Source organism: Taeniopygia guttata, chromosome 4A, assembly GCF_048771995.1.
Source record: "Taeniopygia guttata chromosome 4A, bTaeGut7.mat, whole genome shotgun sequence".
Classification (NCBI taxonomy): domain Eukaryota; kingdom Metazoa; phylum Chordata; class Aves; order Passeriformes; family Estrildidae; genus Taeniopygia; species Taeniopygia guttata.
Window position 1 is genome coordinate 10884962 of NC_133029.1, and position 18834 is coordinate 10903795.

At 36.3% G+C, this 18834-nt stretch overlaps 1 protein-coding gene across 1 annotated transcript in view; it reads right to left on the reverse strand.

The window, feature by feature from the left end:
- The window catches only part of SMARCA1 (SNF2 related chromatin remodeling ATPase 1), a 35124-nt gene that overhangs the window by 7722 nt on the left and 8568 nt on the right, over positions 1–18834 (reverse strand). The window contains exons 6-22 of the mRNA XM_041716172.2: positions 18495–18674; positions 17042–17197; positions 16664–16795; positions 15852–15920; positions 15016–15125; positions 14143–14369; positions 13470–13591; positions 12936–13088; positions 11487–11619; positions 10375–10523; positions 9706–9825; positions 7192–7302; positions 6894–7007; positions 4904–5026; positions 3246–3378; positions 2362–2480; positions 1945–2157 (exon numbers count right to left, since the gene is read on the reverse strand). Of these exons, the coding sequence (XP_041572106.1) occupies positions 1945–2157; positions 2362–2480; positions 3246–3378; positions 4904–5026; positions 6894–7007; positions 7192–7302; positions 9706–9825; positions 10375–10523; positions 11487–11619; positions 12936–13088; positions 13470–13591; positions 14143–14369; positions 15016–15125; positions 15852–15920; positions 16664–16795; positions 17042–17197; positions 18495–18674 (2364 nt within the window). The remainder of the gene's footprint in view (positions 1–1944; positions 2158–2361; positions 2481–3245; positions 3379–4903; positions 5027–6893; positions 7008–7191; positions 7303–9705; positions 9826–10374; positions 10524–11486; positions 11620–12935; positions 13089–13469; positions 13592–14142; positions 14370–15015; positions 15126–15851; positions 15921–16663; positions 16796–17041; positions 17198–18494; positions 18675–18834) is intronic.

An 18834-nucleotide genomic window follows, 5' to 3' on the forward strand; every position in this document is an offset into this window, starting at 1 on the left:
TTCAGGAGAACAAACAGAAATAGTAAGATGGAAGATAAATTAGCTATTTATATGGAATTCAAGAGACATCTAGTGGTTAGAACACAAAGCTTTCTCAAAGAGCCTGCTAAGCCCTTTTCTGAATTATGCTGCCCTTTTTATCTTGTTTCATATGAGTTTAAAAGATCACATGTGCATTTCAGCATTTTAGGAAGCCTTCTCCAGTTTCACTTATTTACTCCTCTGTAAATATTTGTATTTACACTTCATTCATCGTTATTATCATGTGATTTTCCAGCACATTTCTTCACCAAAAAAAAAAAAAAAAAATATCACCAACTGGTGCAAAATGGACCCATAGAAATTAATACCTCCACAACTCTCAGGACATTAGAATATATCAGCTATATTACTAAAACATACAGAGCATGATAATTCAGAACATTTCAAAAAATTAAATGCACATTGAAAGTGAATGATTGTTTTAAGTTGGTATTTCCATAATATTATTTTTCAACTATGTAGTACCAGAAAATCTAAAATTATTAATGAATAGAATTTTAAAAGAAAACCTAAGCCCAAAGATTCACTATATTCCCAGTGTTTCAGTTTCAGCATTAAGACACCACAGAACATATTTCTACACTTGAACAAATTATTTCTATCCCCTTTAAAGAAAAAGTATACTGAACATAAGGATCTGCAAGACTTAAATTGAATATTTAACTCTACCCCTGACAACTATATATCAACTAATATTAAACGTTGAGCTACATTTTTAATTTCTAGTACCCATTTCTTTGATTTATTTAAATGGATTCCTGCATAGACAGCTTAAAAGAAACTTCTTAATGTGCTAAATACTGCAGGCTTCTCTCTTTATGGACATAATTTTAAAATCCAGTATTTCTTCAAACAGACACTTTAGTAAGAAACACTTGTCATTCCTTTTAATTAAGGGCTAACTGCTGCACTATCAAGAAACACTTCAACTGCTGAAATAGCAAGTAAAAAGTGCATTGCATAATTATAAGAAGCACTGGGAAAAGCAAATATACCCACCTATTCAAATACACATTTTAAATATTTTATGTTTTATTTATTCTTAGTACATACCCAGAACTCTGAAAGAACATTCTTTCAGACAAACAAATCCTGGGGTCAGGAAATAAAGACGAACAACAAGTAGAAAGAACTGAGCAAAAATTTTGGGGCACATGCAACAGCTTTTTACCACTGAAAGAGTCCCATATTCTGATGTTGGTACCTACATACCTTAATATTTGCAACCACCAAAGCTTCTGTTAGTGTTATCAATTCCTGCTTAATGACTAAATTAAAAATTAACGGCTCTGGTCTAAAATTCTGAGTACTAGCCTACTTGCTACCGACCTTGTATTATATTCTCTAAATACAAACAAAATTTTCAGTAAAGTATACCTAAAGAAATTTAAGCATTTGCATGGGATAATCCACACTCACAACTACAAAGTGCATTTTAAACCTATTGCTTCAATGATTAATTTCTGTGTTGATCACTAACTTTCCTCATGCTGATAGAAATTAAATACTGTATTAGAAAAGCTGCTCCCTTCTCCAAGATGTCTTCAGTCTTTAATATTACGCAACAACTCTAAAAGAGTCATATTTTAAGAGATAATGTTTAGTAAAACACTCAGTTTGCAATAGAAGTAACAAGGATATTTGTAAGTCTAGTCTACCTCTGCATTAATACCTCTGGGTAACATGGGACTTCAGTCTGGCACGTTTTCTAATCTGTGTTTTAACTGTATTGCATTTTTGCTATACTAAGGCAAAAGGTTACTTCAAAAAAAAACCAGAAATGAAAATAAAATCCAAAGTTATTTTTTCAGCACTTGTTTCCTAAACAAATTTTCTGTGGTGGTGCTTAAAACAAGAACAAGGTAGCTCATGTCATGCCTCGTCCCTGCCAGTGGTACCTACCATGGCAGTTCTGGATTTGATAAACCAGTCGAACCTGAACTGAGGCGCGTTGCGCACGCACTGCCTCAGCTCCTCGTACACGTTCTCCTTGTCAAAGCCCATCTTGTGTAACATACAGATCAGAAACCTGTCTTCTTCTTCCGTGTAATTTTTCCCTTTGTTTGTTCCATACTGAATCCGCAGCTGATGAAAAGGTGCTTTGTACCTTGCAATCTGAACGCAAAACAAAAATAAGGACTAATAAACACACAATGCTACATCAAGGAATCATTACATGATACTGTAGATCACTGAAAGATGGTCTACTACCTATGCTGCATAAAAAGACAGAACTCTCATCCCCAATTATTCCCTTTCTGAAGGAATCTTTGGAAGAAATCAGCTGCAGAAAACAAAAATAATTACTAGAATAATTACTTTGGCATCAAGGGCTTTCTTGATACTGATCCTCCTTTGAATTCTTGCCTCTCCTCGTTCAATTTGAGCCATAATCCTCTCAATGTCCTGTAGTTCATTACAACGTTCCCAGAAAACAGCTAAAAACACAGAACAAAATTGTTGAATATAATCTTTTCTTCTGCTCTGACTTTACTGCTAAGAACCTCTGGCAAAAAAAAAATTATTTAGCTTGTGGTTCCATTAAATCTTAAACAGCGAGCTAATGATCTCCAGCTAACTGTGCTAGCCAAAACGTAAGCCTGCACTGACTCTTTCTGCAGTATCTTTAAAAGTTAACTGTAAATGAAAGCTTAGTAAAACTTCTAACAAAATTTGCACGCAACATAATTAATTGTAAAATAAATTCAACACTGAAGGGAACTTCTGTGGAGCTCTTCCTTTTTAACTACAGGAAGAACATTACAAAGTTGATTTTATGAAGGTATTTAGTAAAATTACATCCACAGCTGAAAGAGGAAAAAATCTCAAAAGCACTGTGTAAATACAAAAGACAAAGATACAGTGTACTAGATAAAATAGCAGAGATACAGCATAAAGAGTCACGTTGGCACTATAAGGCAAATGCATAATTTCACAACTCCATGTTTTCAGTGAAAATTAACTACATCAAATTCTAAATCTTGACTAAGGAGAGCTAAAGGCAGCTGTAGGTGTTAGCTGTATGCTAAAAAATCAAAATTATAAATATAGTCTTTTGGGAAAAAAAAAAACGTTGCATACTTTAACAAAAAAAATCTTAATGCATCCAAATTCTCTATCTTGTAATTTTAAAAGAACATGTAGCAAAAATCATGGTAATACTCTGGTATTGGGAAATAAATATATTTCAAAGTATCACAAACCTGAGTACTCAATGACCTCCTCAGGTGACTTTCCTTCCACCTCACGGGCAATATTGTCTATATCATCACGACCATATTTCTCATTAGCTTTAATAAACTGGTTAAAATCTCTTTTATTCCAGTTTGTAAAACCCTGTAAGCAACAAGAGATCAGGAAGGCATTATCAGGTTGAAGGGAAGCATTTTCCAAAATTCTATTTATGTATGTATCATTTGCTCCTCTGCAACACGACATAATTACAGTGGCTAATGGCCTTTCAGGATCTCCATAAACTTGAGTTATCCAGGGCTTATTACTGAATCTATAACTAAAGAGGTTTTTTTGGGCATGACTCCACGTGCACTAGTAACAGCTTTTTATCCTTTCTTTTTAAAGTTTTTGTGATACTTCTCCAAAGAAACAAGCTCAGTGACTGTCACAGGCATCACACTTCAGAGGAGTACAAGGTGCAGCAATGCCTGTGTCATTGTAAGTTCTTAGAGCAGTGCAAGTATCTAAAGCAAGAGCTCCTACTTCAGACATTTACAAACCTGGAACCAGACAACCAGCTGGATGAAAGCATAAGTATGTCAAGAAAATATCTCTAATCCAAAAAGATGCAATCAAATGGAAACTCTAAAGCTCTGTCAAAGAGAGAATTTGTTATGTACCAAAGAAATCAATCCAAAACTGAACAAGTGAGATGCAATGCACAAAAACACCATCCAAGAAAGAGACGTTACAATTTAAAGACAGGGAAAGCAGAAAATGATAACAAACAAGACAATCACATGCCTGGGCAATAATCTATAGTGCACTGAGTTTCCTTCATCACAGAAATGTATTTACAAGGAACTCTGTCAGTTCTCCAGCTGAATAAGCTCACTCCACAATTAGCATGTTCAGACATATGTGAACTAACATATGTGTCTAACATACACAATACAACTACTTCTTTTTAAACATTCACAGCAGTACTGATATGCATATCAGCACCAGCTTAAGTATTTCCTCTGCTATATATAGGTGAAATTAATGGTGAAATTGTGACCTTGGAATGTTCTTCCAAGGTACACCATCTCCAATCCTTCTACAGAAAATTTTCTGAATCAAAAAGTCCTGTTACTTTGAACACGCCTTTCTCCTTAACAATCAGCTTTTAATAAGCCCACTCAGCAGGACAATCAGCCAAAAGGTCAAGAAACTAGTCAGTGATAGAAATTCAGTCCCAGTATAAAAAGAACATGCCTATCAACTTGACTGGGACAAAAATTAATGGATGTGACATGCCTTAGACACTTGCATAAACACCTGTATGTTGACAAGAGCTTGTCCTGATTCAAAACCTTTTTGATTTAAAATCAACACACAAGCTTTATGCATGTACAAGGAACCCACTGATTGGATTTCTGCATGTATTGCTGGGTAGTACATCTACTGTACAAGCTATTGCCTCAGAAATGTTCAAGGACTTTCAAGGAGATAGAAGAGGACTAAAATGTAAACTTTTTCAAGGACAGGAGAGGTTCCTCAAAGCAAAACAAATCCATATCATTACATGTTCTGTGCTTTCTTCTGTCAATAACATCAGCATAGCTTTCCTGTGTGTATTTATCATTACTTATATTCCATACTAGCAAAAACATATGATGAAATACTTCAGCTGATTTTATTTTACCTGTGTTAGAAGCTTTTCTTTCTCTTCACTTTCCTCAGTATTCAGAGGCATAGACTCATCTATCTTCTTTTGTTCCTCCTTTTGTACCTGAGCTGCATTTGGAAGGTCAGGATTCCTGGGGACCTAAAATCAGGGGTGTCAAAAAGTAGCAGTGCAGCAATGTTATTTCAAAGACAGCATTTTAAAAGCACTGATCTGTACAAGTTACCAAATGTGTTCTACCTAGATTCAGATCTTATTGCCTAAACCCCACCTCCCAAAAATGGCTTTAAGTTCTAAGTTCGTTATGCCCTGAACCCAGCAGTCCTGCACACCATGACCTCGGGATAGTGTGAGAGGCTGAGCTGTCACAGCTCACTGATTTTCACTAGCAAAGGCCTTGCTTTCCTACATTAATTGGTTTACAATGTTTTGTAACTACAGTGAAACTCTAAGTTCTGCCAGTAAAGCCATGCACACTGCCAAAGTAAGGACCAGACAACATGATGTAAACAAGAACAAGCAACATTTTATCTGTCCCTCTCCACACTGACCAATTTAGTATTTTTGACCTTTGAACTGTACTCCAATTCCACTGCACACAGCAGCAAACAAGTCAGAAACCAGTATCCAGTAAAGGTTTACTAGATCTTACTTATTCCTGCAGCAAAAGGCAGTGGAAGATAAGAACTGTTAAGACTGGTTTTCATATACAAGAAATCTTCTTAACTTTACTGGTTTAAAGTAAGACTGACATATAAAGCTTGGTCTCTGCCGACTGGTTACCTTCTGACATTGGTTATGGCAGTTTTTAGTATTTATAATAAACTCTCTTCAGATTGGAAGTTATACTTCCATTTCAAAGCTATTTAATTATATTATATTTATCACTTTCCCCACCAGTAAACTGTCATACTAACCTTTTAAGATAACTATTCATGTTCAACATTTCCAGGCTGACATGTTTCCATAACAGGTCTGAAACACTTCTTTTTACATGCATATTGTCAACATTAGCAATTCTCTCATCCTTTTTTGTTGGAGCATTAATTAATAAATTCTCTCCCTAAACTAACTGCATACATATCTTAATTCTATCCTGCCATCCCCATGAATTTATTTTGGCTGCAAACAAGATTCTAAAAAAACCCTTCTACTTTTTCTTAAAAATACATTTTGCTAATATTAATTCTACTCCCACCGATTTTCTATCTCTTGCCTTGTATGACAATTTTATGTTCTCCAACACATTTTTATGTGATTTTTATTTTCTTGCTGCAACCTGTCACGAAACCTGAGGCTTTTTAAAGCAAGTTACAGACATGTCTGGCTAGAAATAGAGAATCCATTTGGTTTATTCAATCACTACAGGCCCAAGTAAGGATAACAAAATCTTTCACTGCTTGTCCTGTAATGTCAGCACGGAAAAGGGAGAGATTCAGCTAAGGCACAGTAAGAAGAAAAAATAAAAGGAAAATCAAGAAATCTGTTGTCTTGTTTCCTTTTTGTAGTAGTAGTACATTCAGACTTCTCCACACCTTTAAACCTTTTCTATCCTAGTCAAATCCAAAGAAAACTGATGTCATTTTAATTACCTTCACATCAATACAAAGTCACTATTATCTTATTTTCTAAATAAGACATAAAAGAGTTTTCACAAAAAAAATCATACTCTGGACATAAACTTTATATTACCCAAATTATCCTCACCTTAGACCACATGTCACACCTTTGGTTTTGAGAATATGAAGCATCAGAACTGTCTTTCCTTCTTCTACTCTATTTTATTGTTAGGAATCCACCACAAAACACAAAGCTACACAGATGTAGAATTTTTAGTGAAGGAAAGAATGACAGATTATTTTTGCTGCTCCTCATTGGAACAGAAACAGAAGAATAAAGGCTTTAAGAAATTTCTTTCACAATAACTTGACAACCCAAAGTTGCAACAAATTTACAAAAAGGGATACAAATACATTTCACTGATTTGAAAAGAAAAAATATGCATTACCTTATATCCTATAGTTTTACGGTAATACAGAATTTCTTTTTCCAGAAGTTCAAATAACCGTGGTGGGAAAAACTGAAAATCCTGAATATTTGGTTGTTTTGGAGGTCGTGGAGCCTTCAAAAATATACAGATAAATCAACATTATAGAAGTTTAATTTTTCTGCAAGTAAACTACCATAATTCAGCAGCAGTGAACCTATGACTTTGTAAATATACAGGGGTATAGCCAGTGATGCAGCATAGAAGAGGAGGAGCAAAAGAACAACATAAAACCCTTCCACACTTGCCACCTACTTACCTTTGGGACTTTCGGTTCACTGACACGTAGGGCTTCTCTGAAATAAGCATCCACTGCATAATTGGCTTTGCGTTCTCTTTTTGGAGGCTCAATCCATTCCATCATGCTCAGCTACACACAGAACAGAATAAAAAGCTACTTAAGTAACTGTCTGCTTCCCTAAAGTCACAAGAATAATGACTAATATGGCATTGCAAAACAGGAATGTATTTCTGCACAGCAAATCTAATGATTATGCTCAATAATTTGGATACTACAATAGAGCTCAAAAATAAGCTAAAAATTATAGCTGATTATAACAAGTATTTAAGCACTTAAAAGATAATACACAAGACAAGTAAGGCAGTGCAGTGGCAGTCCAATATTCTAAGTATTTCAGACACCTGAGTAGGGTTATGAATCCATCTACCAAAACATAATGGAAGGACTGAGGACTTGGGCTCTGAATTCTCCAATTTCTTGTGATATGAATAAATTGCTTCTACTCTAAATATCATAATGAAAAACCTCTATAAAGGCTACAACTCAGACAAAAAAGCCATTAGCAACCAATTAATCTTAACTAAATCCTTAATGTTATTTCACACTATGCAATATTTAACCCACTTCTTGTAATGAAATTATTAACACAAAGAGTTTTATGTGTATACCCACACACTATACTATATTCTCAAACAATTTATTTTTATAAATGTTTTTTCAAAATCAATAAAAGCCAGAGTTTGAAGGGTATTTTGTAGTTAACAAGAATTCACAAATCTGATTCCAAGTAAGACTTTAAGGACATCTTCAATATACATCTTGTACAAAACAGGGACGAAAAGGAAACACTGTGGGATTGAGTAATACCTCTTGGTATGGACAATCCTTCTATTATTAGGTAAAATCAACGTACAAACTAAAACCTTGCTGGGGGCTAGGTTTCTTTCCTTTTGTTTCTTTTTATTTAGGGAATTTTTTTTCCCATAAATTGCTAGAAAACATTAACAATGGGGTATTTAAGAAAAACGGAAGAAGTGGCCTGTTACCAGATTTCTGAGAGAGACAGGACATGATTTTATATTTAGAGTGAAGGTTGAGCTACCCTCAGTCTAGGCCTCTGATAAGCAGCCTTGGCAGGGCCTGGAAGCCTCTGGTGTAGTAAGAAAATATTTGTTGTGCAGTTAGAAATTACTTTAAGGTAACCACGGTGTTAACAGGTTTTCTGGGTGTGAATTAGTGTAGAGCTATAGTGCAGAACTCTGGCCACCTTAAAGCAAAGGCAAACAATGCTTGCTGACCAATGATAGTGTGCTCACAATCTGTAAACTATACTGAAGTGTATATAAACTGCCATCTTATAGACAATAAAGGGAGAATGTAGCTTTAACCATATTGGCTCGACCTGCGTTTTGACTAGTCCAGCTTCTCTCATATTATAAGAAGTCCCTAGCTTCTGTGGCCAAGCTCATGGGGGGAAGGCATCTGCTTGCTCTTCCTTATCTGTGATTTCCTCTCTGAGGGACAGAGATACCTCAGGAACTGGGCAGGTAAAAGAGGAGGCTGGGGCAGCTGCAGGCTCCCTCTCTCCCAGCTTTGGAGGTTGGAGCTGCTGCCTGGGGGAGGGAATTCACTGCTGCCGCCAGAGCCCAGCCCAGAGCTGCTTCTGATGTGGGTGAGCCTCTGCTTGTGAGAGCAGCCACTGAACCTTATTGACACCTACTTCACTGAAAGAGGGACCTATCCCCAACTGCTCGGGTGCCTGGGATCCTGAGGCTGCCTCTCCCTGCCCTGCTGGGAGCCTGGCTGCCGCTGCCCCGCTCCTGCTGTCTCTCCAGCACTGTTCTCGCTGCACTGCAGCCCTGCACCCCCTGCCTGCCAACACATCCTGCCAGCCCAGCCTGGTGCTCCTCAGAGTCACGCTGGGCTCCTGGTTCTGCTTGTTGTTAATGCCAGGGCTGTTGGTGTTTGTCTGCCTTGTTACACTTACTAGTAAAGAACTGTTATTCCTGTCTCATATCTTTGCCTGAGAGCCCACTAATTTCAATTTACAGTAATTCAGAGGGAAGGGGTTTACATTTTCTAGTCCAAGAGAGGCTCCTGACTTCCTTTGCAGACACTTGTCTTTCAAACTAAGACAAATCTTCACTATAGACTCAAGTCCAAGATCCACATAAAAAATTATTATCAGGCCTGTTTGTTCACCTTAGTTATACAACAGCAAAATAATACTGACTGCAGCAGTATAGTTCTGCTATAGTATATAGCAGTATAGTACCTGCAACACAGTGGTTCGTTACAGAAGGGATAACACCTCAGCAATATTATCAGATTTTGCTATGAAAAAAACAGTGGGGCTGAAAGTAGTTTAAAAAAATTCAGTAGTTTAAAATTACTGCCCAGGCAGAGCCAAGTGAATTTTTCAATAGTTCCTTACTTCTCTAGAATCTAGAAACCTTCAGAGTTATAACATTTATAGTATGGTTTTTATGCTTGCACCTTTAAACTGAAGTCTTAAATGCTACAAAAAATTACCTTTTGTTTTTCTCTGTAATCTTCACCTTCAAAGTTATACAGGCTCATCTCTGTGTCCATAGTGAAATTTCGTAGGGAGCTCTCTCCCATTTTCTGCAATCGTTCATTCATTTCAGCTGTCTAAAATGAGAGGAAGGTATTTTTAGGCTCACTCAAGTTATCTAATCTTTTCTGAAAAAAAACAGCTTTTATCATTACTACAACATTCTCAGTATCTTTTTCTGATTTCAACTTTTACTTATACTTTCCTCTAAAGAGAGATACCCATTGTCCTTTTCAATTTAGAGCAATTTGACTTCATGATTCTCCATTAAACTGAATTGATTATGCTGGGATGTAGTCCTACAACTGTAGAATTTAACTTTAAAATTTAAATTAAATTTATGCCCATCTCCTTGGAGCTGAAATGGCAGTTCATTTTTTCACAGAGCTATCTATTAGCTCATGAAGTTTCATAAAGACTTTGTGTCTGTCCAAATTATTGGTAGTGCTTATGATGCACACAGCATGAACCTTGAAAATAATTACAATCACTAATTCTATGTCTTCAAAACTTCCATAATATTTAAAATCTGCACAAATAGTAAAGTAACAATAGATTTATGTAATCAGATCTCATTCCATTTTGTGCATAGGTATATTGAATTCCATATTAAACAGATCTCTAACCTTCTTTTCACCTCTTTCTAGAATAGTGGTTATATCTTCTTCTGTCAGCTCACTATCTTTGGAAGCAAACACATGCGTGGCTCCGTGCCGGATCATCTGCAGCATTTCATCTTTTGCCAGTTTGTTGGACTGCTGGTCTATGAGCCTTCCTACAACCACAAGGAATATGTTGAAAGTTGTAATATGGCAGTTCTAGTAGGACTGTGCAAGCAGTGGATTTTTTTTTTACTTCACTGACAGAACAAGAAAGGAAAAACAGAACAACCATACAGAAAAAATACATTTCACTCAAGATGAAAATAAACAGAAGTCAGGAACTTTGGGGAAAATTAAAAAAACAACTATGACTCAAGCCATAACAAAAAAGGTTTCACATTCAGATAATCCAAATTTTACATGTAAAATCTTATTCTTACAAAGTTAGCTCAACTTTTAAGGTCACAATCTTATCTCAAGATGAAAAATTACAAAGCATTCTATAATAACCACTAAGAAGTGCTTGACATTTTCAACATTCACATCACCGATTTCAACCCAATTTTCTAATTATTCTTCCCAAAATGTAATTGCTGTCCCAAAATTTCACTTATCCTATCTCTTCGCATGCTATCAAAATTTTGACCATCGTCCTTTCAGTAACCCACCCTTCAGTAAATACAAACAACCCTAAAAACTTAGCTTAAGTACCTTCGTTTTGACAAACTATTCCTCTAAGTGCTTCCAAACAAAAATACACAAAGGTGTTTTATTGTTTAGTTATCTCTCATGTGTTAAGAAGCATATGTATATTATTATTTCAACTGCCATGGAACATACCTGATTTGCTTTTTTTTCTTTTTAACGTATCACAAAACTAAGTAACATCTATTCAACTGTAGTCTACTTTCCTCATTTAGACTCATGGTAAGTCCATGTCTACATTAATCAGGAAAACAGAATTTTAAAATAATCCAGCTGAACAAGTGAATACCTTGCACATCAGGTTGATTTAATACACTGCCATTATACACAAGGCCTGCTTTCTCTAACACTGTACATTTGTACAGTTATTTAACCGTACTTTAAGGGACTGAACAATTCTGTTGCAGACAAACATATATAGCAGTTGATACCTTGTTGTATAACTATAGAGTCCAGTCTCAGTTTTATTTCAGCTCTTTCTACAATCCTCTCTTCAACAGTATTATCAGTGATAAGTCGAAACACCCGTACTGGTTTCTTTTGACCAATACGATGCGCACGATCCTAACAAACATAAATCAATGAGTGTTCAGCAACAAGAACTCACAAGCAATACACAGTTAGCTTGCAGAAACAGCAGCCTCAAATTAGCATTGTACTTCTTGGTCCCTTGCCTATTCAAAAGCACAGATCACTGTAAAACCAGTATTCTAATATTTACTTATGCCTGGCTATTACATTTTTTAATCATTCCATAGCAATAAATGCATCTCCCTCATTGTAAATGAAGATAACTGAATGTCTGTCCAGACTGCAGCTGGCAAGTGGACATACAACAGTACATACATGCATACATTTGTATTGCTTTCAAATGAATTCTCTCACTTGACACAGGAAATTATATCTGCATCCCTGGCTTGAGCACATTAATTCCATGTGCAGAGTTCCTGCAGCCACAGCTCCAACACTGTGCTAGTCCCAAGCCAGCAAACAAAACTTGTGTTTGCCCTCTCTGGAAAGCATGTCCTTTTAAATCAAAAGTTAAACAGCTGTCCTTCTAGCTGAGGGTACCAGGATTTTCTCTTTCAACATGAGTTGTTGAATCTTTTACTCTCCTGAGTAATATTCATTTCTTCCTGCAAACCCTACTGAAGTTCACAAATCACACTTACAGTCTCCAGGAAGTTGGTCAACTATTGGCAGTCAACATGCATATCTCTAAAGGATGAGCTATGGATATTAAATATTTGATGTGTTGAAGTGCATTAAAAGAAAATTAAAAAATACAAACCACTAAACAAATACCCACCCTGCTAATCATGCAAGAAGGATCACATGAGTTTTATTCCATATAAAATAAATTACAGACTATTTTTTTTCCATTCAGCACTCAGAAAGAGAAGATTTTAGTAGGTTTAACTCAATGATAACTTGCCAACCCAGCATCACCACCAAATGCATTTATGCTTATGCAAAAACAAAAAGCAAAACCATGAACTTCCAAAATGAGAAAAATATAAGGCTGCATGCTTTTAATTATCTGTTATTATTTTGGAAACAATCCTTTATTATTCATTGACTGTACTCTTCTGAAAAGACAGAACTAAGAATAATTCTATGCTTCTATTTACAATACTGATACAGTATTTTGATAGAAGTAATCTCTCATTATGAAAATAATTAAGACAAGTATTTAGGCAAAAATCTACAATTTTTTCCACAAATTCTGTTCATGCCCTTTTATTCAATTCCTTTGCTTCTTCGTATTGACTTGTGTATACAACAAGAAAAATAACAAAAGTGCAAGTTCTGAAAGCAGTTATACAAAATAGAACACTGACAACTTAAACAAACAAATGTGTATTAGGGAGTTAACTCACCATGGCTTGCAGATCTACTTGAGGGTTCCAATCTGAATCATAGAGAATAACCACATCAGCAGTTGCCAAATTAATTCCAAGACCTCCAGCTCTGGTACTCAGCATGAAAATGAATTTACTGCTGTTGGGAGCATTAAATGTGTCAATTGCTTCCTGAAAGGGGAAAAAAAGTGTCACTGAAGTATCAGATATTTCAAACAAGTTTCCAGCATGTTGGTGGCTTTTCAACTAATTTTTTTTAAAATTTACACTATTTTAATATAAAAAATAATGTTATCAAAGTAAGAAACTGTATGTCCGGACAGGTGAGAAAATCCGTATTGACTCCACAATATACCGTATTTCTCATTTAGCTGAGGATCAAATGAAACATACTGTGGACTTAGGTTAGGAAAAACGTTCCCTTAGCAGCCTCTGAAAAACTGTAGCATTTCTACTTTACTTTAAACAATGATGTGGCTACATACATATACATAAATAATAACTTATTAACCTAACACTAAGGCTTTTCTTGTTTACATACAACTTTCCCACCTCTCTTTCCTCATGTGGTGTCTGCCCATCAAGTCTGCAGTACTCATAACCACGCCACATGCAATAGTCTTCCAAAATATCCAGCAAACGAGTCATCTGACTGAACAGCAGAACTCTGGAACCTGACAGAACACAGAAGGTTTTAATACTCATTTTATGTTTTCACATGGATTTTATCACAGAGCTACTACAGAACATGGCTGAGAATTTATATGAAATATTCAATACTATGCCTAACTTAAATAAGTCTTTCTTCTCAAGTTACTTTTCTGGTAGTGATTTGACCACTCAAGAATACTACCTGATAAATTATAGAAGAGAAACAAACAACCAAAGAAGCAGAACACTTAAAGCCATTGTAAGGAAACCTGGTGCTGACTGGTGCACATAGATGAAATAATCCTATCATCCGAAATTTTCTTACAGAAAGGAAAAGGGAGGCTCTACTCTTCCTTTCCTTCTGCTTCTCCATACTTTTAGTATTACTCATCATTCCCATAAGACTTCTTTCCCTTCATGTGTTAAGATCTACAGAAAATTAATTTTTAACAAAAACCTGACAGAAAGTGATGAATACATTCACTGCAGGAAAGGCTAAACCTGTGCTGTTTTTGAGAGCTACTTTAACTCAGAAGGAGCATTCAAACCACCGCTGTCCATAAACAGTACTCACCCTGCTCTCTGAGCTTTGCCAGCAGCTTGTCCAGAACTAACATTTTACCACTGTTGGTGATGAGATGGGTGTCAGTGGTGTAAGGAGGGCCTGGCTCAGCACCATCAAACAGGTAAGGATGGTTACAGCACTTCCGCAGCTGCATCAGAATATTTAGCAGACGCATCTTATCCATTTTGCCAGCTGAATTCAGGATATCAATATCTTTCATCAGGATCCTGGTATACCTGAGGTTTTAAGGGCAGTTTTGAGCAACTTTTGGTTTTTATTTGAATCAATGAATGAAACCCTGCAATATCCCAATTCTTATTTCTTGATGTGGGAGTTGGCTTTGTTAATACAACAATGAGCTATATTATTATGAAACATCTGACTGATAATAAGGATTTCTAAATTCATATCTAAATATGAAAGGGAATCTCTCTGCCAGTGACATGATCTGCCATTTTACACTTTCATTTTAGCAGTACAAAATAGACTAAAAATATCACTTATTTGACAGAAACTGCTACACTGGTCTTGCTCCTTGTCCCATGTCTCTTCTGGGTATGTAGCTCCTCAAGGTTTTTTTTTTAATTTCAGGAAAGACTTTTTGGTGCATACATACTTGGATCAAAGGAGGAAGCTTAGGAGGCATTTGTTCTTTCAAATAGACTTAAGGAAGAAAAAAAGTTTCTGCTTTCATCCTCCCAGTTCTTTTCATTACCCTTCCTGAGCTCTCTGAAACGTGTGCATTTTTTACAAAAGCCCTAAGACAGCTGTAAGTAATTTTCTCAATCTGTCTCAACATGCAGTTGTAAGGGGAAAAAGTATCAGTGTGAAGAACTATAGTGTTTATCAGAAAAGAATCTTACTTTGCTGTAAATAACTCACCATTCTCTCTGCATTTTGCTGAGCCCAAGATAAATTTTTACTTCCTTCTTTGGAGGCAAACTCTTTTCTACTTCACCTTTTATGCGACGCAAGAGAAATGGCTTCAAAACCTACACAAATTAAGATGTTTTACATAGATAAATGTATAAAATTGACTGTCACAAATACAAAACTAACAGATTTAATTATCTGATATTTATTCAGAACTAATCAGTAGCTACTGCTGTCATGGGGACTCCATGAGAAAAATTCTGCAGAACAAAGTTGTCCAGCAATGACTAAACTCACACATAAATATGTGTATCCCTATATAAGGATCGCCATAATCATCCCAGTTGTTGTCTTAAGAGGGGGCAAAACCTGTAAGTTTATAAGATTTAATCCTTTTTGCATAATCCTTTCATTTCCATTAGAAGGGACAAAACACACCAACATTTCAAGTACAAGCAATGCATGTTGTAGTTTCTCTGAGCTCTTTTGCTACTGCAAAAAAGTCTTAACTCATGCCCAGTAAAACAAAGGTAAAGGAATGCCTTTATTCAGATTAGCATAATGTGTATCAGTGTACTTTTCACAATAACAAATGGTTTCAAAAAGATGTCAAAATTCTTCATTTCCATATTTAATGTTCAGATTTTGTCTGCTTTAAGCAGTAACACAAGAAGTAGTACCTATGATAGGAAGCTTAATTTATGAAAATTCTGCTAGGCATTTCTGTAACTAAAGACCTTCATGTTCATCTTTTCAACTTTGAGATGAAGGGTAAAATAATCTGGTTTTCTTCTTTACAGTGTGCATGCTAATGATGACATGTGATTACAGCTTTAATTACTTACAGCATGAAGTCTTTCTACAAGTTTCTGATCACCAAGACAATTTTTAGTGTCAAACCATGAGTCAAAATCCTGTGGTGAGAAACAGCACAATTGGTATGAACAGTTTATCATCTGTACTTTTAACAGACACTCTCTTTCATTCCAACTGAGAGTGGCATAAATCTTGAGACAAATCACTTCTGTGGAAGAAAACTCAGTCTGCAATTCTGGGCCATGTCCCCGGCACGTTGTAACATTTGAGTAAAGTGCATCACTCTGCAGACAAAATACCATTCTACTCTGCTTAATACACAACAACTTTCCATGTGCATCACTGCAGTGTCCAAGTGCTTCCCTTCAGTGCTTATGTGATAATGGGGCAAAAAGTTGAAAAAAAACACCAACTTGAATCCTTAAGAAAATCAGATGGACAGCAGAGCAAGAATAACATAAGCAACTAATACAAGCACAAAGAAACATTAACAGTAAAAGAGAAGAAAGATTACTCAAGTTCTAAATTTAAAAAAATGGCTTATGCATATTTGGATGCTTCATATTCTTGCTACTTCATTGCTGGCTCAAATGTTGCATAATTCTTGATCTATTTAAGTATTGCATTTGCTATAAATGGTCTGAGGCCTCATCCACACCAGCAGAATGCACTGTTTTACCTAGGTAGAGTAAGAGAAGTAGTCTACAGTAAGCCACAGAGCTTTCCCTGAACCTGGGTCATGCACAACATCCATCTCCTACTAGGCTGGTCATTCCTCTCTTCTACTGACAGCAGCCTGGGAATCAAAATAACAACACTGTACTTCCAAACATCAACTTACATCTGCAGAATTGAAGACATCAGGTAAAAGGAAATTGAGTAATGCCCACAGCTCATGGAGATTATTCTGTAAAGGAGTTCCTGTAAGCAGCAATCGATTCGTTGTCTTGAACTCACGTACAATCTCTGACAGCTGGAAACACAACATAGTTATCAACACCATCTACACTAAGGCACAGTGAATCAGTTTTTGAAACCTAAAACAATGTAAATTAAACATAAGAGACAGTGAGCTACCTATAAAATTCATATTTACTGCCCAATAGCTTATTACTTCTACTTTAAAAAAACACCACATGTAACACTTAAAATCTGCTCCAATCAGATGCATCTTTTTGCATTGAACTAACTTCCAAGTATCGAACAATTTTAAATTTACCTTAGACTTCTCATTCTTTATTCTGTGGGCTTCATCAATTACCAGGTACCTCCAGTTAAATTTCTTGAAGACTGATTTCTCTTTAATTACCATTTCATATGATGTTACACAAACATCCCATTCACCAGGCATCATAACATCACGGATAAATGCAGCCTGGAGCAGAAAAACTGGATTAGTAAATACTTATAAATGTGAACAATTTTTATGGCATTCAGGGAAAGCTGCCTCCACCACCATCACTGATGCACTAAACTAGCACACCAAAAACTCTGAAACATCTTCTCAGTAACTGGAAGTTACTGTAATAAAAGCCTTCAATCCTTTGTACCACAAGCAAAGAGAAAGCTGGAGTTAAGCAAAACACAAATTAGTTCCTACTCTAAATTAGCTATTTTCTCTTCAGCATCATTTCTCTGTAATTCAAATAAGTACCTACAACCAAAAGGGAAAGAAAAAACTTCTGAATTAACCTGTCCAAAGATACAATCCACAAAAGCGTATCAAAACAATTTACATAGCCCACTCCCAACTATCTTCTCTCTTCCCCAAATACCTCCCTCCTCTGTCCCACCTCTGTTTTGCAAGGCACACATCAAAGCATATAAATCCTTTCACATGAAAGAACATCATCCCAAGGAAAGCCACGCAGACAGGTCTCCCCTGGCGCACCTGAGGCCATTTCCTCTTGTCCTATCACCTAGAAAAACAAGTTTCCTCAGCTGCTCCTCCTAAGTTCTGTTCCCTTCTCTGAACACCCTCCAGCAGCTCAATGTCACCAGTGCCCAGTACAGGGGGAGAGTCATTGCCCTGGTCCTGCTGGCCACACCATGGCTGGTACAAGCCAGGGTGCCACTGGCCTTCCTGGCCACGCTGCCAGCTCCCATTCCCTTTCTAGAGCCTTTCCACCCTCAAGCAGTAACAGGCAGCCATGCAATCCATGTGAGCAGCTACACAATTCACAGACACATCCAGCTCATTCATCCCCTTCAGTCAGAAAAACATTCCACATCTATTTTAAGGCCTTCACAATGAAAGATGAAAAGCTCTACAACAGAATCCTAGTTACAGGGCCAGGCAGGCTTATAAAATACAAGAGTGGGAAAAGTCACCTGAAAAAAGGTAACAAAGTGAGTGCAATAAAGAAAAATAAGTACACACTGCCATATTACAAATATGGAAGAGAGATTAAAAATAGGTGCAAAAATCAAAGAGAAAGACAACAGAAAAATAAGACAACTCAAAGGACTGTACCCTGATCCTAGCCTATTATTTAATGATTTTCAGTTTTTCCTCATAGTCACAAGCATAACATTTTGCATTTTCAACATTAATGTAGTTAAAGATTACTAAAAGATACTGTAATTAAGGAAACAGCTTAGGGAGAATTCCACGTACCCAACTGATATTTTTGCCAAGTAACACATATATTTCTGAAATGTGAAACACTTACCCTGGCATCTTTATCTCCAATAAGGCAGACAGCACGTAAGGATGGAACCCAGCGCTTGAATTCATTCATCCAGTTATGCAAAGTTGATTTTGGAACCAGGACCATGTGTGGCCCAGGAATGTTCCGGTAGTGCTTCAGATAGCCTAATAAAGCTATTGTCTGCAGAGTCTTACCGAGCCCCTGCATTGACAAAGCGGGGGGGAAAGAAACTTGCTGAAGTTAAATAGCATAGAGAAATACTTTCAAACCATTTCCTTACTATGTAATTCTGCCACTTGTTTAAAGCAAACTATAAAAAAATGTTTGCAATAGAATTTCTTTCATTACAACTTCAGATTTG